The sequence below is a fragment of the Sceloporus occidentalis genome, unplaced genomic scaffold, assembly GCF_023333645.1.
Source record: "Sceloporus occidentalis isolate IW3139 unplaced genomic scaffold, rSceOcc1.0.p SCAF_6, whole genome shotgun sequence".
NCBI lineage: Eukaryota > Metazoa > Chordata > Lepidosauria > Squamata > Phrynosomatidae > Sceloporus > Sceloporus occidentalis.
The window spans coordinates 118,210,251-118,235,161 of record NW_028316986.1 but is presented as its reverse complement, the minus strand read 5'-3'; the positions used below and the strand labels follow the sequence as shown (position 1 = coordinate 118,235,161).

The 24,911-nt window shown below is 45.5% G+C and overlaps 2 protein-coding genes across 2 annotated transcripts; one reads left to right on the top strand and one right to left on the bottom strand.

Annotated features, from left to right (window-relative positions):
- Positions 1-6,560: 6,560 nt before the first annotated feature.
- On the bottom strand, positions 6,561-7,370 carry LOC149311307 (BLOC-1-related complex subunit 6-like). The gene has a single exon (XM_089528540.1). The coding sequence runs from the start codon at positions 7,090-7,092 to the stop codon at positions 6,691-6,693; it is 402 nt and encodes a 133-aa protein (XP_089384666.1). The 5' UTR covers positions 7,093-7,370; the 3' UTR covers positions 6,561-6,690.
- Positions 7,371-8,422: 1,052 nt separating this feature from the next.
- PNRC1 (proline rich nuclear receptor coactivator 1) lies at positions 8,423-17,458 on the top strand. Its single transcript, XM_089530761.1, has 2 exons — positions 8,423-8,992; positions 16,414-17,458. Exons 1-2 carry the CDS (start codon positions 8,600-8,602, stop codon positions 16,846-16,848), a joined length of 828 nt encoding a protein of 275 aa, XP_089386887.1. The 5' UTR covers positions 8,423-8,599; the 3' UTR covers positions 16,849-17,458.
- Positions 17,459-24,911: the final 7,453 nt, after the last annotated feature.

Sequence of the window (24,911 nt, the reverse complement as noted above, 5' to 3'; positions counted from 1 at the left end):
TGTGATTTTGCCCATTTTTCTTGGCAAAACTGCTCCTGCTCTCTCGGTTTGCAGTTCCTCCCACTCCAGGGTCAAAAAACTGCTCCAGAAGATGGTCACACCCCCCCCCCCCCCCCACACACACACACAGACTTTAAGGGGAATTGGGACACTCCTGTTTCCTCACTACCACCTTTTCTCTTATTTTGTAGGTTCCCCACAAAATACTCCTTCCCTGGGTTGTTGGGAGGAAAGGACACAGAACAACCATCACCCCCTGCCTTCATAGGAATATCTGTTCCCTCTGCCCTGATCTTCCTGTGAGGAGAAAGGCCTGGTGGAATTTCTGGCCTTTTGTTGTGGAGGAGAAAGGAAATAACCCCTCCTCAAAGTAAATAGACCTTTCCTCCTTTTTAATGAAAGACCATAGGGATTCTGCCCCCATCAAAACAAGTGAAGGCAGTAATAAGACTTAAAGAAGCAGTCACACCTTCCTTGGGATCAGAAGAAAGCTCTGTGAGAGACCACTCCTCTGCAGACTTCATCACAGCCCCAGAGGGTGAAAATCTCATTTCCTTGGACATGGTCCAGCAATGAGACATTGGCTTTGACATGGAAAATTGAAAATCGAAAGAGGAACTGTCAGGACAATGGATATCAATGTCAACTTCTCCATCAGCTGCTGATGCTTAATGTGGCAGCACTGAAGGAATATGTGCAGAATACTGTAAGCACTGCTTGTGCGCTGGCAGTCAGTAGAGCACTGGCTGATATCCAGATGACCCTTTTAAGCATGCTGGGGGCTACATATAAAGAAATCAAAACAGAGTTTGAGAAGTTCCCGAATGTTTTGATGTTGGATGTCCATTTAAATCCTACTAACTACAGTGCTCTGCTGGGGTAGAAGAAATCACTTGCAAACAACATTAAGAGAAAATGCACAGGAAACAGGAAGCCCAACAAGAGATTCTCAGCCCACCAGCATCTTGGCTTTGTTCATTTCAGACATTCATATTAAGTGAATTTCTAGATTCTGGGAAGGGGGGGGGGGGGGACAGCAGCCTATGCACACTGACAAAGCAACCTATCTCCAGCTCCCTGAATTCTGCCTTGTTGTCCAAAGTTCACCACGAGTTCCCAGTTCTGTAGCAGTCTATCAAAAAGCCTACAGTGATGTTTTGTATTGTAACTCTGGGTATCTTCGGCCCCATACAGACTGGCCAAAATAAAGCTGCTTCGTGTCACTTTGGAGGTATGCTGTTTAAAATATGTGTCCTAAGAGTCCAGCCACGCCAAAGCCATCATCCAGTCCTAAGGACTAGAGCACAGCTTTGGCTCAGCTTCTGGACTCTTTGAAACAACAAACTTTGAGGCCTTTAAGTGTCTTGAATCTGAGATCATATGGCACTGGAATTAATCACAGGTGTACTCCATTCAACTATTTCAGTGACTTCTGAGGGCAGTGAATACAGAATTTATTTAGCTGTGTTACAACAAAGTGGGGTGATTATTTATGCAACCATCAAATGCCAATTTGTTGTTTCCTTTCACTTTTCTGCCTCAAAAAACCTATTTTGCACCTTCACAGTGTTGAGTATCTTGTACTGTATACTTCAAGTGCTAACAATTAAATCCACTTCAGTTCTAGGTATTAACACAAGAAAACGTGGAAAAATCAATGTTACTACTTCTGCAGGGTTCTATAATTAAAATATCAGAATGCGGGTCTAAGAAAAAAAATTATGCTATGTAAACTTATCCAGGAAATTCAATGCAATCCACACTGAGATCAGAAACAAGGTAGTTTGGGTTCCAGAGGTCATTTCCTGGGTAATTTGCAGAAGAGCACCAAAGCTTTCTGGATCTCAATAAAAATGGAAACAAAAGGAATTATTCCAAATCAAACTGCTAAAATAAAAAAAGCTGGGGGGATTTTTGTTTATTTATTTGCATGTACAGTACTGTATTTATGCACAAAGGATTTATGAACTCCAGTTCTGCAATTAAAATTAGCTGGTCTGCCCCACAGGCTCAGAAGCACTTTGATCCTGAAAGTTTAAATTGCCATTCAGAGCCACTGTTGTGCACAATAGGCAAGCCTTGGGGCACTAGTGGAAAACAAAGTACATTGCCAGCCTTCCTGCCTCTGGTATGTGAAAGGTATCTAAGCCCTGAGCTTTATTTTCAGCCATGTTCTGTATCATGCACCATCATCTCCTTTGACAAATACAAAGCCCTTATCAAAGGCTACCCAACAAGTTCATAGGTGAGGCCACACCTGAGCCTGGGAATTCCCATCTCACAAACTGAGTCACTATAGCAAACCAGTTCTCCCTACAGTGTACTGTAATCTTTCCCTCAACAGATTTCAATCCCAAGTAATATAACTGCCTGAGTCGTGAATTTAAAAGACATGCGTCACCTTAAAGACCGAAAGAATTGTGACACATCTCTCTGTTGGACATAAACACTTTAAGCCGTAACAACTCTGTTAAGTCTTTAAGGTGCCACAAGGATTTAGTTGTATTAGTTTAACACAGCTACTTCCTGAGAAACTCTGAAGGACACTGCTAAGTTTTTAATGCTACATACATATTATGTTCAGAATAAAAACTTTAATCAAAAACATATCACCCCGGTTTTGAGGTCCCTCCACTGGCTGCCTATTGGTTTCCGGGCCCAGTACAAGGTGTTGGTTATTACCTTTAAAGCCCTAAATGGCTTGGGTCCAAGCTATCTCTGAGACCGCCTCTTCCCATACAATCCTCCCCGCGCCCTCCGGTCCTCTGGGAGGAACTTGTTGCAGCCTCAAAAATTGAGGCTTGTGGCGACCTCCTGGAGAGCTTTTTCTGCTGTCGTCCCCAGGCTCTGGAACGACCTGCCGGACGAGATCCGTCAATTAACATCTTTGGACAGCTTCAAAAAGGCTCTCAAGACAGATCTCTTCAGGCAGGCCTTCCAAGACTAAAATATCCCGGCCTCAGGATCTCAGGATTCTCCCCCCCTCCTCAGTAATGTCTCCAAAGCCCCCTTTTCTTTTCTTTAGAACTGAAGTTGCAGTGGTTTATCGGTTGGTATTATTTTGTTTAATTTATTATTTTAACTAGTTATTGTGGTTTTAAATTAGATATGTTGTTTAATAACTTTTTATTAAGGAGGGAGGGAAATATATTGTTTTTATGCTGTATGTTATTTTAATGTTGTAAACCGCCCGGATTGGTTCGCCACAGGGTGGTATATAAATAAAAATTTATTATTATATATATATTTTCTGTAGAACTAATGAAACAAGCTCAGAAGCGGTTTAGCAATTATCACCTCAATTCATGCATTAATCTTTATCCAGTTTGTTACCAATACTGCTTATTATGGATTTTGACTATTTCAATGAACCTGTGAAACAAAGTTAGGCATTATGCAACACTCATATATTAAGATCCATTTTCCCTCCATGAATCTACTCAGAAATAAAGCCCCATGTAGCGCAGTGCAAAGTTTTGAATGTACCTCAACCAGTGAGTCTATAAGCCACTTCTGTCCTTCAAGACCTATACATAATTTAATTGGACTCTGTGCGTGTAAGTAATTGAAGACATAATCCTTCATATATGCGACTCTATGCTTTTATTCAGAAATTATGTTCAAGGTGTTCAATGGGACTTGCTTAGTAAATGCCTTTAGGACTGCAGCCTTAGACTACTAAAGAATTACTTGGGAATAAACCTCATTCAACACCTTGGTGCTTTATTCTGAGTGAAGGTGCAAAGAATGAAAAAGGGCTCGACAGAATTGTTTCTGAGTCTGCACCTGTGGCCATAACACATTGTGTCAGTGATTACCTTTATTGTATTTTGTTGTTTTTGCACATTTTGCAGCTCCAAAGTTGTTTAAAAAGGTGTGTTTTTAGCCTCTTTGCCTGAAGAAGCCAATGGAGCTTCAAAAACTTGCATTATGTATAGTGAGGCATAGTGGTTTGAGTGTTGGCCTATGACTAGAGACCATGGTTCGATTTCTTGCTTGGCTGTGAAACCCACCTTGGTCACATCACATGCTCTCAGCCTCAGGGGAAGGCAAGGGCAAACCTCCTCTGAACAAATCCTGCCAAGGAAATACCACGATAGGTTTGCTTTAGGGTTGCCATAAGGTGGAAATGACTTGAAGGCACACAACATGGCCAACATGGCCACCCTTGGATAGTTATTGTCAGGAGCTGTATCCAGGGTGTCCAGACATGTCCTCCTCTTCCAGGACATGTCCTACTTTCAACCTTCTGCCCAGGAGGGATTCCTAACTGTCCTCCATTTTGAGCCTAAGCAGCATGGGCTTACATTTATGAGTGTGTGTTTTTAAGCCTGTACACTTGTGCCTCCATGTTTGCTAGGGTTAGGGGCACAAGACCCCCGTGAATGTATAAAAACTGCAAATAAGAAAACCACCACGCTTTTACCTGAGAGGAGGCCTCTCCAGGAATCTCTATGTCCTCCAGGGCAACTCTGTGGCCACCGTCCGACAGAGACTGACCATAGACTGCCCTGGAGGAGCTGCAAAGGCCGAGTGGAGTGTTCCCTCTGGGAATCTCTATGTCCTCCAGGGCAACTCTGTGGCCAACGTCCGACAGAGACTGACCATAGACTGCCCTGGAGGAGCTGCAAAGGCCGAGTGGAGTGTTCCCTCTGGGAATCTCTATGTCCTCCAGGGCAACTCTGTGGCCAACGTCCGACAGAGACTGACCATAGACTGCCCTGGAGGAGCTGCAAAGGCCGAGTGGAGTGTTCCCTCTGGGAATCTCTATGTCCTCCAGGGCAACTCTGTGGCCAACGTCCGACAGAGACTGACCATAGACTGCCCTGGAGGAGCTGCAAAGGCCGAGTGGAGTGTTCCCTCTGGGAATCTCTATGTCCTCCAGGGCAACTCTGTGGCCAACGTCCGACAGAGACTGACCATAGACTGCCCTGGAGGAGCTGCAAAGGCCGAGTGGAGTGTTCCCTCTGGGAATCTCTATGTCCTCCAGGGCAACTCTGTGGCCAACGTCCGACAGAGACTGACCATAGACTGCCCTGGAGGAGCTACAAAGGCCGAGTGGAGTGTTCTCTCCAGGAATCTCTATGTCCTCCAGGGCAACTCTGTGGCCACCGTCCGACAGAGACTGACCATAGACTGCCCTGGAGGAGCTGCAAAGGTCGAGTGGAGTGTTCTCTCTGGGAATCTCTATGTCCTCCAGGGCAACTCTGTGGCCAACGTCCGACAGAGACTGACCATAGACTGCCCTGGAGGAGCTGCAAAGGCCGAGTGGAGTGTTCCCTCTGGGAATCTCTATGTCCTCCAGGGCAACTCTGTGGCCAACGTCCGACAGAGACTGACCATAGACTGCCCTGGAGGAGCTACAAAGGCCGAGTGGAGTGTTCTCTCCAGGAATCTCTATGTCCTCCAGGGCAACTCTGTGGCCACCGTCCGACAGAGACTGACCATAGACTGCCCTGGAGGAGCTGCAAAGGTCGAGTGGAGTGTTCCCTCTGGGAATCTCTATGTCCTCCAGGGCAACTCTGTGGCCACCGTCCGACAGAGACTGACCATAGACTGCCCTGGAGGAGCTACAAAGGCCGAGTGGAGTGTTCCCTCTGGGAATCTCTATGTCCTCCAGGGCAACTCTGTGGCCAACGTCCGACAGAGACTGACCATAGACTGCCCTGGAGGAGCTACAAAGGCCGAGTGGAGTGTTCCCTCTGGGAATCTCTATGTCCTCCAGGGCAACTCTGTGGCCAACGTCCGACAGAGACTGGCCATAGACTGCCCTGGAGGAGCTACAAAGGCCGAGTGGAGTGTTCCCTCTGGGAATCTCTATGTCCTCCAGGGCAACTCTGTGGCCAACGTCCGACAGAGACTGGCCATAGACTGCCCTGGAGGAGCTGCAAAGGCCGAGTGGAGTGTTCCCTCTGGGAATCTCTATGTCCTCCAGGGCAACTCTGTGGCCAACGTCCGACAGAGACTGACCATAGACTGCCCTGGAGGAGCTACAAAGGCCGAGTGGAGTGTTCCCTCTGGGAATCTCTATGTCCTCCAGGGCAACTCTGTGGCCAACGTCCGACAGAGACTGACCATAGACTGCCCTGGAGGAGCTACAAAGGCCGAGTGGAGTGTTCCCTCTGGGAATCTCTATGTCCTCCAGGGCAACTCTGTGGCCAACGTCCGACAGAGACTGACCATAGACTGCCCTGGAGGAGCTACAAAGGCCGAGTGGAGTGTTCCCTCTGGGAATCTCTATGTCCTCCAGGGCAACTCTGTGGCCAACGTCCGACAGAGACTGACCATAGACTGCCCTGGAGGAGCTGCAAAGGTCGAGTGGAGTGTTCTCTCTGGGGATCTCTAGGCCTTTCAGTGCTTTAACGTTTGGTTAAAGTTGACCATAGAGTTGCACTGGAGGACCTAGATATTCCTAGAGAGAACATATTAATCAAAGCCACAAATATGGAGGGAGGAGTGTATCTGGTCCCGTCCTCCGCTCTTGTATCTTTGGAGGGGAGGACACACCTGGCTGCCCTGGCTGTGCTCAGGCTAAATAACGAGAAGCAGGGGCCACGGGCTGAGAAACATATTTGGCGGGTTTATTCGTTGAGTGGCACTCTGCTTAGAAAAGGCCATTCTTTTCCAGGAGGAAGCGGCAGGGAAGAGGAGGCCCGGACGAGTCTCTTTCTTCTGTCCGGGGCCCGCGCCCTACTTGCAGAGCCCCTCCAGCCTGTCGAGGGCGCCCTCCATCTCCCTGAGGCTCCGGGCCAAGGCCGGCAGGGCCCGCATCTCCCGCTCCAGCTCCTCGCAGCGGGCCAGCAGGGTGTAGAGGGAGCGGAGGGCGGCGCCCACGGACTCCCCCAGGCCCTCCGCGCCCGACTGGTAGCTCCGCACGCAGCCCAGGGCCAGCGCCGAGCGGCACTCCAGGGCCCCCCGCAGGCCCCCCAGCAGCTCCTCCACCGACGCCGCCACCGCAGACGCCCCCGAGGCCAAGTCCGACAGCGCCCCCGCGTCCACCGGCGGGATCCGCTCCCCGGAAAGGCGACCCTCCTCCTCTTCAGGGCCCTCAGGCGGCGGCGGCGGCGGCTGCTGCTCCGACTCCGCCGCCATTTTGTGGAAGCTCTTCCTGCGGTTTCCTCCTCCGACAGCTCCGGCCCCGCCCCTTTCCTTCAAGCCACTCTGATTGGTCGGGGCACAATCAGGGGCGTGGCCGGCGCTTGTTTACTTTCCTTTCCTGGTTGGAAGCAGCTGAGATGCAGCCTGTTCACTTTGGACGCATCCACACTGGAGAAATAACCCAGTTTAAATGTGTCTTGGCTCAAGGCTATGGAATTCTGGAAGTCAGTGGGGTCCAGAGCGGAGCGGAACTAAATAGCCTTGAGCCAGGGCAGTTAAAGCGGTGCCAAACCAGGTTGTTTCTCCGGTGTGGATCATAGAACCCTAGAGCTGGAAGAAACCCAAGGGCCCTGATCCAGTCCAACCCCATTGTGCCATGCAGGAACTCTCAATCAAAGCACCCCCTTTGACAGATGGCCATCCAGCCTCTGTTTAAAGACCTCCAAGGAAGGAGACTCCATTACACTCCGATGCAGCCTTAGAAGTAGATTGAGAACTGAGGAAGGTCGAGGATGGAAGGCTTATAATATTGAAAGTAAAGAAAAACCATGACCATGGAAGAAATGCGTAGATTCAGCCCAGAGAACGAGGGAACTGGAGACAGGGTTCCCACATCTAGGATCAAGCATTGATCAGAGTGGGGACTGCAGTCAAGATGTAATCTGGGGATGGGGAGGGCAGCAATGCAGGAACTAGAAAAGAGGCCAAAGAGATATACAGCTGTATCTGCTGGGGACACAGTGGACAGCCAGAAGGACAAAGAAATGGCTCCTCCTTGAAGCACCCCACAAGCCAAGATAATAATAATAACAATAACAAGATTTATTTATATCCTGGCTTTGATGATGATGAGGAGGAGGAGGAGGAGGAGGCGGCTGAGGCACTTTGGCCACATCGTGAGGGGAAATGACTTCTTAGAGAAGACAACAACGCTAGGAAAGGTAGCAGAAACAGAGGAAGGGTTATATGCCTGATGGATGGACCCAGTCAGGGAGGTCAGGGTCACGGATCTGGAGGACCAGAGAGCAGCGTCCCATCCACAGGGGCGCCATAGATCACACAGAAGGCTTTACGCAAACTGCGTACGCGGTTCCTTCAGATTTCGCACTTCCTCGCCGCTGGCCTCTAAAAGAGGGGTAACTGGGGCCTTTCGCCGTGTTTGTGTCTCTCTCGACTGGGCCGCTGGAGACACAAGCTCCGCCCCCGCTGATTGGACAAAGGCGCGGAAGGGGGCGGGCCCCGGGCGCAAGCGACCCGCTCGGATTGGCGGCCGACTCAGAGGGGGCGCGGCCATCCTCTGGTAACAACAGTGGGGCGTTGTGTGGTAGGCTTTTTCTTCCTCACTCCCCGCCATGTTCTCCTAGCAGCGGACCTGATCGCGCCCTCGTCAAGCGCCAGCGGACGCGCGGCAGCTGCCGCCGCAGCAGCCTTTACACCCGGTTTCCCTCCTCTCCTTCCCCCCCTTCTTTACCACCCTAACCGCCTTTTCGGCCCCTCCGCCATGGTCACCACCACCGCCTCCGCCGCGCCTTCCCCTTTCCTGGCCCGGATCTCGGCCGGCCCCGAGGACCCCCGGCGGTTCCCCTCCACGGCCCTCTTCCAGCGCCTCCTGAGGACAGAGTACAGCGGCGAAAGCAGCCTCCCGGTGGGGCCTGGAGGCAGCGCCCGGCCGGCGCTCAAGAGGGTGAGGCGGCGGAGAGGGAAAGTACGCTCGGCTCCCTCCAGCCTTTTGCAGAGCCGATACCAGCAGTACCAACAGCACCGCGCCGGCTTAGCGCGAAGGAGCACCGCAGCAGCAGCCGCCGCCTTAGAGCCCACCGAGGAAGCTCCGGCAGCTTCCCCACGAACGGCCCCCGTCGTCGCCGCCAGCCTCAGCAAACCCCTCAGGAAGGAAGTAAGAAATGGAGGAGAATGGGAAGCAAAAGCGGATAGGAAGGGGAGGCGAGACCCTTGTCTCTTTCTTGGGAGGGGGGCGGCGGCGGCGGCGGCGGTTATTGTTGTGGCGAAGGAACAGTGAGGGGGGCGGGCGCGCAGTTTCCGTTGGGAAGAAGAGGGGGCGGGGAATGGGCAGAAGTTTCCGTTACGTCTGCTTCCTTTCCTGGCAGAGAGGCGAGTGAGCAGGGAGAGGAGGAGGAAAACGAGGAAAGTGAAGGTTCCACGGGCGCTGATAGGTCAAAAGGATCAGCCAATGGCGTTGGCCGGTTTCGCCCAGCAACAGCCCCGATTTAGCCCCGTTGGCGGCGCGCGCTCTGGGAGGGGGCGGGGCTAAGAGGGAGGGGCGTACGTGACGGAGGGGCCGCGCGCAATGGAGGCAGTCTTGCTATATACACTTGCTATAGCTATATACTGTACACTCCGTATTCGTTAGCGTTAGGGGCACAAGACCCCGTGAATGTGGAAAGACTGCAGATAACAAAAACGCCGAGATGCTTTTTTTAACCTGAGAATACACCTCTGCAAGAATCTCTATGTCCTCCAGGGCAACTCTGTGGCCACCGTCCGACAGAGACTGACCATAGACTGCCCTGGAGGAGCTACAAAGGCCGAGTGGAGTGTTCCCTCTGGGAATCTCTATGTCCTCCAGGGCAACTCTGTGGCCAACGTCCGACAGAGACTGACCATAGACTGCCCTGGAGGAGCTACAAAGGCCGAGTGGAGTGTTCCCTCTGGGAATCTCTATGTCCTCCAGGGCAACTCTGTGGCCAACGTCCGACAGAGACTGGCCATAGACTGCCCTGGAGGAGCTACAAAGGCCGAGTGGAGTGTTCCCTCTGGGAATCTCTATGTCCTCCAGGGCAACTCTGTGGCCAACGTCCGACAGAGACTGACCATAGACTGCCCTGGAGGAGCTGCAAAGGCCGAGTGGAGTGTTCCCTCTGGGAATCTCTATGTCCTCCAGGGCAACTCTGTGGCCAACGTCCGACAGAGACTGACCATAGACTGCCCTGGAGGAGCTACAAAGGCCGAGTGGAGTGTTCCCTCTGGGAATCTCTATGTCCTCCAGGGCAACTCTGTGGCCAACGTCCGACAGAGACTGACCATAGACTGCCCTGGAGGAGCTACAAAGGCCGAGTGGAGTGTTCCCTCTGGGAATCTCTATGTCCTCCAGGGCAACTCTGTGGCCAACGTCCGACAGAGACTGACCATAGACTGCCCTGGAGGAGCTACAAAGGCCGAGTGGAGTGTTCCCTCTGGGAATCTCTATGTCCTCCAGGGCAACTCTGTGGCCAACGTCCGACAGAGACTGACCATAGACTGCCCTGGAGGAGCTGCAAAGGCCGAGTGGAGTGTTCCCTCTGGGAATCTCTGGGTCTTTCAGTGCAACTTGTAAAGTTGGCCATAGAGTTGCGCTGGAGGACCTAGGTATTCCTACAGAGAACATAGCAATCAAGTCCATGAATAATCAAAGCCACAAACGTGGAGGGATGAGTGTACTGTGGAATGTCAAGCATATCAAACGTGGTTTCTCTTTGTGGCTGCATAAATAACCCTGCTTTGGCACTGCTTTTAACTGTCCTGGCTCGATGCTAGGGACTTTTGGGAATTGTAGTTCTGTGAGACACCTAGTCTTCTCTGTCTGAGGGCTCTGGTGCCACAATTAACTACAGTTCCTAGGATTCGCTAGCGTTGAGCCATGGCAGTTAAAGCAGTCTCAAAATGGATTTATTTCTACAGTGTGTTTTGGACCCGTATGATGTTGAAGCACCCATTGGTGCCCCCAACAAAAATTCCCAGAATTCCATAGCAGAGCCATGGCGGTTAAAAGTGGTGCCAAACCAGGTTATTTCTCCAGTTCGGATTCAGCCCCTCTCTGTGGTCCAAAACACACTGCAGAAATAATCCACTTTGAGACCAACTGCCCTGGCTTAGTGCTAGGGAATCCTGGGAACTAGGTTATTTCTGCAGTTTGTTTTGGATGACGTCGAAGCCCTTTTGCTCTCTTCCAGTCATAAAATCATGGGAGAAGGTGGTAAAAAGGGGGGGGGTGTTTCAGCTGGGCAAAAGGGACACTTTGACGACCCTCGAAAGGGCTTCGAGTCATAGGGAGAAAGTAAGAGAACTGGGCTTCTCTCCCTTTGCCTGCTGGGTTTGTTTTTAATGCGATAAGGCCCCCTTGTTGTTGTCCAAAGGTCCTGGCTGCATGCACGCTTATGTGCAGGGGGTGGTTGCATGCGACAGAGGGTGCATCTGCGCTGTGGAAATAATGCACTTAGATACCACCACTTTAAATGCTGTTTCTTCTTGTGCCTTCAAGTCATGTCCCACTTCTGGCAACCTTAAGGGCAAACCTATCACAGGGTTTTCTTAGCAGATTTCTTCAGAAGGGGTTTACCATTGGCCATCCCCTGAGGCTGAGAGAGTGTGACTTGCCCAAGGTCACCCAGTGGGTTTGCATGGCCGAGCTTGGACTTGAACCTTGGTCTCCAGAGTTGTAGTCCAACACTCAAACCGCAACGCCACAAGGGCTCTCAGGTCCATCCTACGGAGCCCTGGGATTTGCAGTTTTACAAGGTCTTTAGCCATGCAAATCTACTGTGTGATCTTGGACAAGTGATGCCCTCTCAGCCTCAGAGGATGCCAATGGCAAATTCCCTCTAACCCAAATTTGCCAAGAAAACTGTGCAGTAGGGTCATTGTATGTCAGAAGGGATGTGAAGGCACACAGCAACAAGCCAAAGAGTGCTGGTGCCTCTCCAGACTACAGACCCTAGGATTCTGTAGGATAGAGCCACGGCTGTGAAAGTGGCTTCAGACCACATTATTTCTGCAGTGTAGAATATGCACCCAGAATTAAAATAAGGAAATTGTCCCCAGAGTGCTCCCTTTTCTGGGGTGGTGGTCTGCCAGCCCCCAAGCCATCTGCTTCTGGTCCCTGGAGAGCTTCCAGTAGAGAAGGAAACAATTTGTAGCCACTGGGCACAAATAGGGCACCAGTCCCTGGCGTATTGGAGAAAGAAAAAGCTGCATCAGATACCTTAAGAAGCACTGTTGTAAGCTAGTGAAAGATCTTTGAATTGCATTTCTGAAATCTACCAGCGCCTTTTGGGGGAGTAATCTGAGCCAGCTAGGTCTTTTGGCCCAAGCCTATTACTTTATAGTTAGAGGGATCCGCATCTAACAGTTTTTTAAAAATCCTTTGTCTACAGGCCCTGGCTAGTGTGCAGCTTGGAATTGCATGCGTTCAGTAGAACGCGCAATCCTTTGTTCCCTCAGCTAGAAGTCCTAGTGTACAGTAGGAAAGCTTGTTCCCCCAAAAACATGTTTATGGTTGTAGTTGGAAGCATTTCTGATTTGATCAGTGTTGCATTGATCTCTTGGGAATTTATTGTCCGGCCTTTTAAAAAATAAAAAAGATAAATAAAAATGTTTTCAAACTTCCTCATTTATGGAATTTTCAGGGAACCTAGATAGTGGGTCACATTTGTAACAATCCCACTGTTTTTTTCTTGCTCTATTTCTTTCTATGCATGTATTAAGAAGGGAAAGCCGGACTAGCTATTCACTGACTTGATGAACAGCTTTAGGGAAACGGCCATCTGGAAGCACCCAAATTGATGGCTCTTTAAATGTAGCAGAACTCTTGACTTGATACAAAATATTCCCATATATTTACCCGAGAGTATCATCATGAAGATATTTAGATCACAATTCGATGCATATGTATATTGGTGCAAACAAACTTAATTGAAATATGTGAACTCAAAGGCTTTCATAGCCGGCATCCACAGTTTTCTGTGGGTTTTCCAGGCTATATGGTGTACCCCACACACTTCAATGCCACCATCCACAGATGCAGGTGAAACATCAGGAATAAATTCTTCCAGAACCTGGCCACATAGCCTGGAAAACCCACAGAAAACTATAATTGAAATTACTTGGACTTGCACTATTTTTGAGTTGGCGTACCTGGCACTGAGCATGAGAGGAAAGCACTAACCCATCTAAATAAATCTTTCCAAGAAAAGCCCATGATGGCATCTCCTTACTTGAAGGCACACTACAACAACAACTCCTGAAATTGGGCTTTTTGTGGCCTATGTAAAGTCAGCCTGCTTGCTTCAGTTTATTTATATTTTTATCCTGCTTTCTTGACACATTATGTTTGAGATCCTACATTGCTTCAGCTCTGCTGGCGGAGTTAACGACGTTATGCAACCCTTATGCTGACCACCAGTATAGCTCAGTGGATCAATGGTAAATGTACATGACCAGTAACCCATAGTTCAATTGCAGTATGTAATGTGCAAAGACAATCGTATTCACACACTATGTGTGCTTTAATGCACTAATGAATGTGCAGTGATTTTGCATGCACAACTCCAGTTAGACTGCTGCCAGCTAGATATGACTATTACGCATTATCCAATTTACAACTGTGTATGACACTAACAAGATGTTGACCTGTGTCTCAATAAAACAACATTAAGCAAAAGGGATACAGTGTCACTTACCAAAGTCATAGATTTTAAAACCACATCAAGGCAAGCGAAGAGGAAAAGAGATCTTTTGGCAACTCCAAACCCAGATAGTTAATTGTAAACACATTTCTAGATGGTTTAGGCAAGGCCTGTCTTCCCTAGCAGGCACTCCCTGCTGGGTTGGCAGCTGTGCAGCAACCAGGTGACCTTTGGTTCTCTAGCCATTTACCTCTATCCTATAGCAACTGGAAGATCAGAATTGTGTTTAGCACAGAACAAGGAAGCAAGCTTCCTACAGCTGCTCCTTCTGTAGGTAAGCTGCAGCCAAGCAGGTCTTTTGCTTGCTCTGACTGTCTTCCTGGATTGGAGACAGTCCCAATTTCAATGTGCCCTTTTTTGTAAGAAAAAGTAATTTAGGCCTGTTACAGACTGCCAAAATAAAGCTGCTTCGGGCCTCTTTGGAGGTATGCTATTTAAATGATGCATGGGTCCGAAGAGTCCGGAGGTCGCACCAAAGCCACACTCCATTCCTAAGCACCGGAGTGCAGCTTTGGTGCAGCTTCCGGATTCTTAGGATGCATGCATCATTTAAATAGCATACCTCCAAAGAGAACCGAAGCAGCTTTATTTTGGCAGTCTGTAACAGGCCTTAGTGTGTTCCAGGAAACATATTCAAGGTACCCATGTTGCCTATGCAGCAAAATACAACTAAATCAACAAAACAGAAATACCTTTGTGGGCCAACCAAAATGCACAAACTACATCATGGAAGCTTCCAAAGCTTCACTGGCTTCTGCACCAGGCAAAGATGTTAAAAATCATAGAGGAGAAGAAAAGTGATGATGTGAGACCCACAGGCCTAAATTTTAAGAGGGAGGGAGGGGGGGGGAAGAATGTCACAGTGCCTTTAAGACTTGTTGTATGCTTTCAAGTTGTTTCCGGCTTAGTGTGACCCTAAGGTGAAACAGGTTTCTTGGCAAGATTTTTTCAAAGAGGGTTTGCCATTGTGTGTCTTTGAGGCTGAGAGAGTGTCACTTGCCCAAGATCACCCAGTGGGTTTCCATGGCCATGGGGGATTTGAACCCTGGTCTCCGGAGTACTAGTGCAATGCAATGCTCAAACCACTGGTTTTCATTTTAGCATATATCACAGATATAAACTTATTTCCTGAGATCAGTACAGCATTATATTAAAACCTCAGATACAAAGCATATTTATACAGTTGTGAAAGTGGGATAGAACGTAATAGGATTTTGTCTCAGATGTTACTTGTTGTCAGTTAAGATGATCTGCCTCATTGCAGGCAGAACAATTCACATTCTTGGCCATGTGAGGACTAAGAATAAAGGGCAATAAAACATATACTAATATTTCAACTTCGTTAGCGACAGAAAAGTAACTTCCCTTGAGGTCCAGGCTGTCCCTGTCCTGTGTGAAGCTAACTGCTCCTTTCCTAGGCAGAGAACATTGAATTTCTCAAAAAGTCTCTACTGTTCCATTCATTGAAACTAATGGGGGTTAATTTCCATGTGCAACATTAAAGCTTGAGGTGTCTTTCATGTACTTACTAAACATCAGAATATTTTCTCTTCCAAGAGTTAGGAGCAGCTTTTATTTTCTTAGGTTGGTGTACCCCACATCTGAGTTAGAAACTAGGGTAAACTATCCCCCTGTACAGACTGGCCCGAAAGGCCAGCCTGGGGGCAGACTCAGGGGTCTCATCCAAATGACGCACGCCCTGACTCCACCCCCAGGTTGCTATGACACCATGTGCCACTCCACATGGCGTGCGGCATCATAATGCTCTTCTGGCACTGTGTCCATATGATGCAATGCCGAAGGAGCGCCATATAGTCCCACTGCCGCTGCTGTGGCACCCTTTTGAGGGCGCAAAAAGGAGCCACAAAAAGCAGCTCCTTTTAGCACCCATGAAAGGCCGAATCAAGGCCGTGGTGTGAGGCTGGCGCGGCCCTGATCTAGCTAGGAAAGTGGTAGGGTCCTGCTGAAGGGGCGGGGTCCTGCCACCCCTTCGGGGTGGTCTATCGGGCCCCTATGAGAAATAAAATGGGTTTGCTATGTTTTGGCTACATCGAGATATTCCCAGTGGGTTTCTAAAGACAGTTGGTGTGCTGCAGCCAATGAGTAGCAAGCACTTCATGTGGACATACAGAAACTTTTCTTCCTCATTCTTGGTGTTGTCCACTGGAGTTGAGTGGTAGGAGATGCAGGAGAGATAAAAAGAAGCATTTCTTCACAGTGTGTAGAACTAAACTGTAGGATTTGTGGACTGATTTAAAAGGGGACTAGGCAGATTCGTCGAGGGTAAGACCCCCCCAAAGGCTACTATACTAGTCAGGGTGGCATGAAAGACAGCATGCCACTGGCTATCAGTTGCTAAGAAATAAGAGAATTGTAGCACTGATGCAGTCATATGGTGGGTAAAGGGGTTTGCTTGGGCTGCCTTGTGTCACAGATTGGAGGGAAAGTCTGGATATTAATAAATACCAATAACAACAGCAGGCTGGCCACTGTGGAAATAGAATGCTTGACTAGGGTCCAAAGCACACTGCAAAAATAGTCCAGTTTGGGACTAATTTAACTGATTAAAGTAGTTTCAGACTGGATTATTTCTGCAATGTGTTTTGGACCTATAAAGGCCTTTGATCTATTTAGGATGGTTCTTATGTGCTGCCAGCAGAAATAAAGCATATCACATTGATAGGAGTTTGGAAAGACTTAAGAGTCTTCTTACATTTCCAGCTTTGTCCACATTCTGGTTTTATACATGACTAATTACATTAAACATAACAGTAAAGTGAATATTACCCTCAAAGAACAAAGCAATAATTCAATCATAGTTAAATGTTTATTGAAATACCTTTCTTTTCTTTTTCAGTTGTTCAAAAACAGGATGGCAAAATCTGAGAAGGTTACCATTCCTTACAACCAGCCTGCCCATGGTACGCATCTCTGTGAACAATCAAAGACAAACAGACAGAGGAACAAATCTAATGTACCGATAAACAAAGTCCCATCTACAAAAAAAAGTGAAAATAACTTTTGGCAAGAATCTGTGTCGCCTGAACTCATTAAAAAACAGGAGAAGAAGCCTCTGAAGACCACCGAAAATAGGAAACCGAAGAAACCCATCTTTCTGACTGAAGCCAGCCAAAAAGAAAACTATGCTGGAGCAAAGTTTAGTGACCCTCCTTCACCCAGTGTCCTTCCAAAGCCTCCCAGTCACTGGGTAGGAAGCACTGCTGAATATTCTGACCAAAACAAGGAGATGATGGCAGTCCATCTAAAAACTCTCTTAAAAGTTCAAGCCTAGCTTATGGATATTTACAGTGAACCTGCTAGGTATCTGAAACCTGCCTTGTTGCAAAATGATGTGCGAAACTGACAGGTCTTAAAATCACAAACTTGTCCTCTATTTTTTATGGTTGTGTAAATAGTGTATATCATGTATGTGTATATTCATATTTTGAACTACATTTTAGTTTTGTTATAAAAGGATGTATTTTACACTGCCCATGAGGTAGGTGGTTTTGTATATAATAATGGACACCTTCTGATGTGTGCTTGTCACATGGAAAGACCTGACAATGTTTGCACAAGGTATTGAGATTTTTGTACAAACCTCTCATCTCAAAGTTCAAAAGGAAATGTGAAAATATTAGTAATGCACTACTGAAATTTTTTACAGTTGGTGGCACAATACTTCATTGCATAAGAAGCCTTCATCAGAAAAATGTGAATTTATTTGAAATGGTGTATGGAGTTAAATTCAATTCTTCCTTGCAAATATAAAATTGGAGTTTGATTTGCATAGCCCCCAAACCTAGCACTGCTAACAAAGAGAAGCAGGGCTATCTGCCAGATATAATTGGCTATTTTTTAAAAAGAAAGAATTTAAATAAAAACAATTTGGCCTCCCCTTATTTGGTTGTCATTCTTTGTGAATTGTTCTGGCTGAACAAATGGTGAGGCTGCAGCAGAGTGTTGCATATCAAGTATCCTGTGTCTTATCAGTATCTTGTGTCTTATCAAGTATCCTGTGTCTTCATGTTTTAAATATCACAGTTGCATCACAAAAGCTTCCTACTACACCTTGCCGGCCTTTCTGTATCCATAAATAATTTAGTACAATCCTATGTGAATTCAGTGCGGCTTTCTCCCAAGAATCAACATAAATGATTGCAGCTCTAGTTGGTTTTACACATCAAACTCTAGAATTGCAGCTGTAGTTTTGTGTTATTTAGGCCTCCCTCGCCAGTGAAACTTACAATTACAGGCTAATGGTGTACTTTGGTATCCAATACCAGTGGAATCAGGCCCCCTTCCCTTTTACTGTAGTGCCAAAAACCTGCTCCAGTCAGTTTCCAAGCTCTCTTGAGCAGGTTTTTAAGGGTGTGTTGGGAGGATACAATAAGGAAGGGCATCAATCATTTTTGGAGAAACAGTGGGATCTACTGGAAATACACCATTGGCTCTTAGCAACATACATGAAAAGCTCTTTATCCTCCTTCCTCTCAAGAGTCATAGGATAGCGACATCTGCCCAGATTCTGTTACTAGATCTGAAACCATTCGTACAAACTTAAGGAAGATACAATTATCTGTGCAGAAGCAACATATCCACAACCCCACCCCTAATATTACTTCCTACCAAACATCCAGATTGCTGTTGTGGGCTGCAAGATATATTGTTGCTTGTCACTATAGCTCAGGGGTAGGCAACCTACGGCCTGTGGGCCGGATCCGGCCCAGCGAGGCCTTGGGACCAGTCCCAGCCCGGTCCTGCAGCCAATTGCCGCCGGGGCCTTTGGCCTATTAGGAGGCGGGCAAGGGGGGCAATTGTCTATAGAAACCTCAGAAACATGCATTTATATTAACATTTTTTTAAAAATCAGCAAATTTTTCAGCGTGTCCTCCATTTTTTTAGAAAAAGTGTCCTCCATTTGAAAATTTTGTCCTGCATTTGTCCCGGTTTATTTATTTATATAATTTTTAAAAAATATTTAATTATTTATTTTTTGGCTTCGGCCCCCCAGTTGTCTGAGGGACAGCAACCCGGCCCCCCGGGTCAAAAAGGTTGCCTACCCCTGGTATAGAAAAAGGAAGGCCACACACCCAGATGGCTGAACTCAATCAAGGAGGCCATGGGCCTGAATCTGCAGGACCTAAGTAAGCAGTGGAGGACAAGAGGCTTGGAGGTGTCTCATCCGCAAGATCACCATGAGTTGTGGACTCGAGGGCTAAATTAGGGATAGTGTACATATATGCCCCACTTGTGAGTGTCCTTACATGTTTGGCAGCATTTATAGTTTTTGGATGTTAACCATATAGGTCTAACCATAGTTTCGCAACTATGTTCAACTGAAGATGGTTAGAGAACTCCTATGATCTGGAAACTTGAAAAAGCAAGCCTATATCTGCGTAAGTCCTGAGTGAACAAAGGACGTTTGTTCAGACTCAATGGTTACTACAGAAGCAAGTCTTTCTTGGCAGCAACTTCGTAAGAGCATGGAGACCAACCATTTAAAGGGATTTTGTTTTCATGAGCAGCAAATACCATGTAATTTCCAGCATCCAGTGTCAATCCCTTTCATGAGAAACTTTTCATAGCGCAGATTTAGATGTCTACCAGTCTACCAACTCTGTTTCCACACTCCTCTTTACTAGGCTGAAGATAAATTTTATTCCCTTATCTATGAAGCTGTATTCACTACCTGCTTCATTAAGCTTATACGTGTCCTTCTGACAAGTATAACGGTATTTAATTAAAAGAGAGACATGTTCACAGGAAGATCGCTGTCAATGTTGATAAAACGTTTTGAGCACCCTCTAGTGGGGTTTCTCTTGTCTTTGCCACTTAGGACAGTAAGTTTCAAATCACCAAGCTTTGTTTTGACAGAAAACTCCCTTTCTCTTGGAAATAATTTCTGGAACAATGGCTTTTAAGAACAAATTCTCTAAACAAATTGTAACCGTGAACAACATCAAATGGTATTAATACAAGGGTTTTCTTCAGCCCAGTTAAACTGCATATGTAACCTGAATCCAATTTAATCCAGACCATTTAGATGAGGTTGCAAAGTGACCTGTCACTACTTGCATGAATTAGCCACTAGAGGATGAGCAAACAGTATAATCTGTTCAAGTACATTATTTTAATGCTGTGTAGGGTTTTTTTTTAAGGTTGAAGAGGTTATTTTATTTTAATGCTCTGTAGTTTTTAAGGTTGAAGAGATTATTTCATCTCCTCTGTTTTAAGCATTTAGCATGGTTATTGAGAATGGGCTTTGATCACGAAGACCAACATTTATTGCATGATCTTATGTATGTTTATAGGGCCAGTGTGGTGTAGTGCTTTGAGCATTGGACTACAACCATGGAGACTGGGGTTTGGTTCCCAGCTCGTCCATGAGACCCATTGGGTGATCTTGGACAAATCACACACACTCAGCCTCAAGGGAATACAATGGCAAACAACCTCTGAACGAATCTTGCCAAGAAAACTCCATGATAGATTTCTCACAAATCAGAAACAACTTGAAGGCATGTAACAACAATATATGTTTGCATGGAGATAAGTACTTTGCCCAGTGGTGCTTCTTTTCACATAAACACAAACAGGACTGCAGTTTCAGTTATTGTAATGAGGATTTTACCTTTAAAATATGAATAGGTCAAGATGCTCTTCTTTCTTTCTTTCTTTCTTTTTATTTTTTCTTTTCTTTTTTTTGGCACATAAAAGAAAAGAACAGAAATGCTTCTGCCTGGGCAAGTCTGCTTGCTGGAAATTTTTTCTGCTCTTTCTTACATAACAACTTACATCATTGAATTGCTCCTGTAATTAATTTTAATGGCACATCCCTGAACTCAGCAAACATTTATTCACCTGGAGAAGTAGAGATACTGAGATAGACTCAGACCTGGATCAGTACCCCACATGGAGAGGCAAAGTGCCATGGCATCAGCAGTGACATTCTTGGTTTTTTTAAAACTCATGTTACTCATAAATTTTAATTCCCATCTATATCACCAAATGTAACAGCAATAGTTGTGACATAAATAATAAAATTAAATGCATCTGAGGAAGTAGGCTAAAGTAGACGCAGAGCCAACACTTTTTGTCCATTTGTTTCAATGTGTTTCTCAAATCCCCTACTCCATTCTGGGGCCTTCCCTAGCAACTGTAGGGTAATTTAAGTTTCCTAAGGAAACAAAAATATTTAAATATCAAAAATGTCAAAGCCAAGGCTGTTAGGATCTAGCTTTAAATCAGCAGAATAGCAGAAATGTGTTTTGTCTAACTATGCTTCCCTAAGAACTGAGGCTGACTTCAAAAACAACACAAGTAGCTCGTAGCTCAAAATAAAAGTTTACTAATGGCTTTAATTTATATTTATATAAAAAGCTATATCCTAATCCAGCTAATAAATAGTTCAGGTAAAAAGAAATCTTTATCTCACCATGTTTCCAAAGAAAGCTGAGAGAGAAGGAAGATGAAAAACATTCACTTCAACTGAAAATCTTTGCAAATGTCTGTTAGTACCAAAAGGAGAGTGACCTAAATCACACGGTTAGTTTGAATTAGAGAGAGAGAGGAGTTTGGATGCAGGAAATCCATATCTATCTAAGGAGGGGGGAAGAGATTACAGCATTCTTCCAACACAATTGACCTAGTTGGTGAACTGTTTCCCTCAGTAAATATATTCAGGGGTTGTAGCCGTACTAGCCATAGAGAAAAGTATAATAACATCCAAAATCCACAAAACAGTGACATCTTTATTTGGCCAACCATAATGTACAAAACACACGATGCAAGTTTTTGAAGCTCCACTGGCTTCTTAATCAGGGAAAGGTGTTTTAAAAAATCATACAGATTAAAAAAAGAGAGACAATATCCCTCCACAGAGCAACACAACATCTTGAGAAAATGCAGGCCTGTGACTAAGATTGTCATTTTATATTTTTTTTCTCCTATATGATTTTTTCGCATTTGGCCTGATGAAGAAGCCAGTGGAGCTTCGAAAGCTTGCAACGTGTATTTTGTGCATTTCGGTTGTTAGAATAAAGGTATCACTCTTTTGTGGATTTTGCATGTTATTGTATTTTGTCTCCATTAATGTTTATTGGCCTGTCTTATCCTTCATAATGAACCTTTCTTACAGGCTAACTTGCTGATGACTCTGACTCCACACTGCAGAAATAATCCAGTTTAACACCACTTTAACTGCCATGGCTCAATGCTATGGAATTCTGGAAATTGCAGTTTTTGTAGCATCTGAATTCTCTGATAGAGAAGGCTAAATGTCTCCAAAAAATCCCCATAATTCTATAGCTTTGAGCCATGGCAGTTAAAATGGTGTCAAACTGGATTATTTCTGCAGTCTGGATGCAGCCTGAGGTATACTTTTCTTGCTGGGACTAGGGCAGCTATATTGAAGCTGTATCAAACTCCCATATCCATAACATGTCTTGAATGTGGTTCTCCTTTCTATCATAGGCTTTTCTCTCAGGCACCTTGATAATAATAATAATAATAATAATAATAATAATAATAATAATAAATTGTTTTATTTATATACCGCTATTCCAAAGATCATAGCGGTAAACAGCAAGTAAGCTAATTAGCAAGTAAGCTAATTTGCCCCCAACAGTCTGGGTACTCATTTTAGCGACCTCGGAAGGATGCAAGCCTGAGTCAAGCTTGATATTAGTAATCTGTCAATTTCTTCAGGCCTTTCTCTCCAAAAAAGGGGTTTTTGTGTATTTGAGATTAGTGGCTTCTTTTCCCCTTCTCCTCTTTAAACTACTAAGCAATCCACTATCTTTGCTGCCTTAACCACTGTTTTTGGCTGTTTGTACTGTACTAACCACCTATACTCAATGAGGGAGTATGTTGTAAAAAGCCTATTAAATTTACCACATCTCCCATAGTTTCAGTCTTAGACCCACTAAACCAACATTTTGTCCAATCTACAGCCCAAATGAGGTTAATTTTTTTTTTCATCAGTCTTCTAAATACCTTTCGGTAATGTTCTGGAGTTAAACTAAGTATCTGTTTAACCCTTTTCTTAAATAGTTCATAATCTCTAGCTTCCTCCAGCCTCATCTCCTCATAGGTTTCTGCCAAACACCCACAAATTTGAGATCTTAAGTACCTCATTTTCTCTGCATCTTTCATCCCTATGTCCTCACAGGCTCTCTCAAAACTTGTAAAGGATTCAATATTTTTGTTCCTTGTGTGCCTTCAGACTTATGGCAACCCCCGTCATGGGGTATTCTTGGCAAGATTTGTTCAGAGGTGGTTTATCCCCTTCATAATACTTTGGAAATCGTTTTACATTATGTTGATGGGAACCATTAGTGTTAGTACCTGTAGGAGTTACATTAGCTGTTAACTCCAGTTCCTCCAATTTTAGGTTATACATTTCTTTCTCATGGGCCATGTCTTTGCCTTTCTTAGGGCCTGAACAGCCTGGCCAAAGTAAAGCTGCTTCGGGTTACTTTGAAAGTACAGTCAGCCCTTCTTATACACAGATTTTTTATACATGGATTCAAGCATCCACGGTTTGAAAATGTTCAAAAAATATAAATTTACCTTGATCTTCCATTTTTTATAAGGGACGCCATTTTGTTATGTCATTATATTTAATGGGACTTGAGCATATACGGATTTTGTTATACACGGTGGATCTTGGAACCAAACTCCAGCGTATAACAAGGGTCCACTGTATGTTGTTTAAATGACACACACATCTTAAAAGGCCAGAGGCTGTGCCAAAGCTGCACTCCAGTCCTTAGGATTAGTGCGCGGCTTTGGCGAAGCTCCTGGCCTCTTAGGTCGCATGCATCATTTGTGACCCAAAGCAGCTTTATTTTGGCCTGTCTGTTCCAGCGCTTAGTTCCTCTTCTCTTAATTCCCTCCTTTAATGCCCCCTATGGTGATGTCTAAACTCTCCATTATTTCCTCCACCTTCTCTTCCCCTTGAACTGGGCTTGCTAGAATTGGTTTGAGTCTTTTGGGGGACATACTACCATGTTTAACCAGGAAATACTTTTTGAGATTTAAGACTGCTTTTCACTTTATTTCTGCTGGTTTCTTTATTTGGTTAGGGATTCCCTTCTTCACCTTAAGCTTTTACCTCAGGATCACCTTACTACTTTGTTGTTATCCACCCTCAAGTGGATCTTGACCCATGGCGACCCTGTAGATGAGACATCTCCAAGATTCCCTGTCTTCCACTGCTCTGCTCAGTTCCTGCAAATTCATAACCATGACCTCTTTTACAGAGTCCATCCATCTACCATGCGGCCTTCCTCTCTGTCTGCTTCCCTCCACCTTTCCTAACAGTTTTCTCCAATGAGTTGTGCCTCCTTATGATGTGGTCAAAGTATGATAGCCTTAATCATTTTGGCTTCCAGAGAGATTTTTTGTTTGATCTGTTCTAGCATCCATGTTTGACTTCTTGGCTGTCCATGGTATCTTCAGAAATCTTCAGCAGCACACATTTCAAACAAACTGATTTCTGAGGAAATCAAGATGGTGCTTTCTCAACTGTCCAGCTCTTGTATGCATACATGGAATACAGTGGCTTGTACAATTCTAATTTTCATGCTCAGTTGCATATTGTTGTATTTTAGGATCTTTTCTAGTTCTTTCATAGTTGCCCTCCCCATTCTTAAGTCTTATGACTTCTTGGCTGCTGACTTCCTACTCTACCTCAAACCTTTACCTCAGGAATCACATTTTCCTTTTGATTTTAGGCCTGATAATTTACCATATAATGATATTCAACCTGAATTATATCACACCTTGCTCTTCAATTGATTCAGGCAAACAATGCACATTCACTCCCCACTGACTTTGTCCAACTATCTCATCCAACCATTTTGTTTCTCTGTATTCTGTCCCGACAGCAGCCTCTTGTCCTGAGCATAGATTACAGAAATGGCATATCCATTTCTTTAAAAGTGACCATAGTGGAGAAGTGACATTGGTGGAGGATCTCTCAGAGATGGCGTGGCACCACAGCTAACACTTGTTAGTAATGCACAGAAGGTGACAATGGTAAACTACTCCTGAAGCCTTTTATCTTGAAAACCCTATGATGAGGCAATCCAAAATAAAACAAGAGAAAGCACTAGAAGATGAGACTCCCAGGTTAGAAGGCACTTAACTAGCTATCAGAGAAGAGCAGAGAACAAGCAGGAATAGTGCTGTGGCTAATGATGGAACTGGACTCAAGCCAAAAGGATGCTTAGAAATGAAAGGAAAATCTGAAACTACACAACATATTATGAAATGTGAAAATCATGAATCAGGGAAGCTAGACATTGCAAAACAAGAAAGAGAACATATAGATGTTGCAATACTTAGGGT

What these genes read in the sequence shown, in the direction of transcription:
- LOC149311307 (XM_089528540.1), bottom strand. Translation starts at nt 7,092, where the DNA reads ATGGCGGCGGAGTCGGAGCAGCAGCCGCCGCCGCCGCCGCCTGAGGGC.
- PNRC1 (XM_089530761.1), top strand. Translation starts at nt 8,600, where the DNA reads ATGGTCACCACCACCGCCTCCGCCGCGCCTTCCCCTTTCCTGGCCCGG. An exon ending in GCAAACCCCTCAGGAAGGAA is followed by an intron (nt 8,993 to 16,413) that starts GTAAGAAATGGA and finishes TTTCTTTTTCAG; the next exon opens with TTGTTCAAAAACAGGATGGC.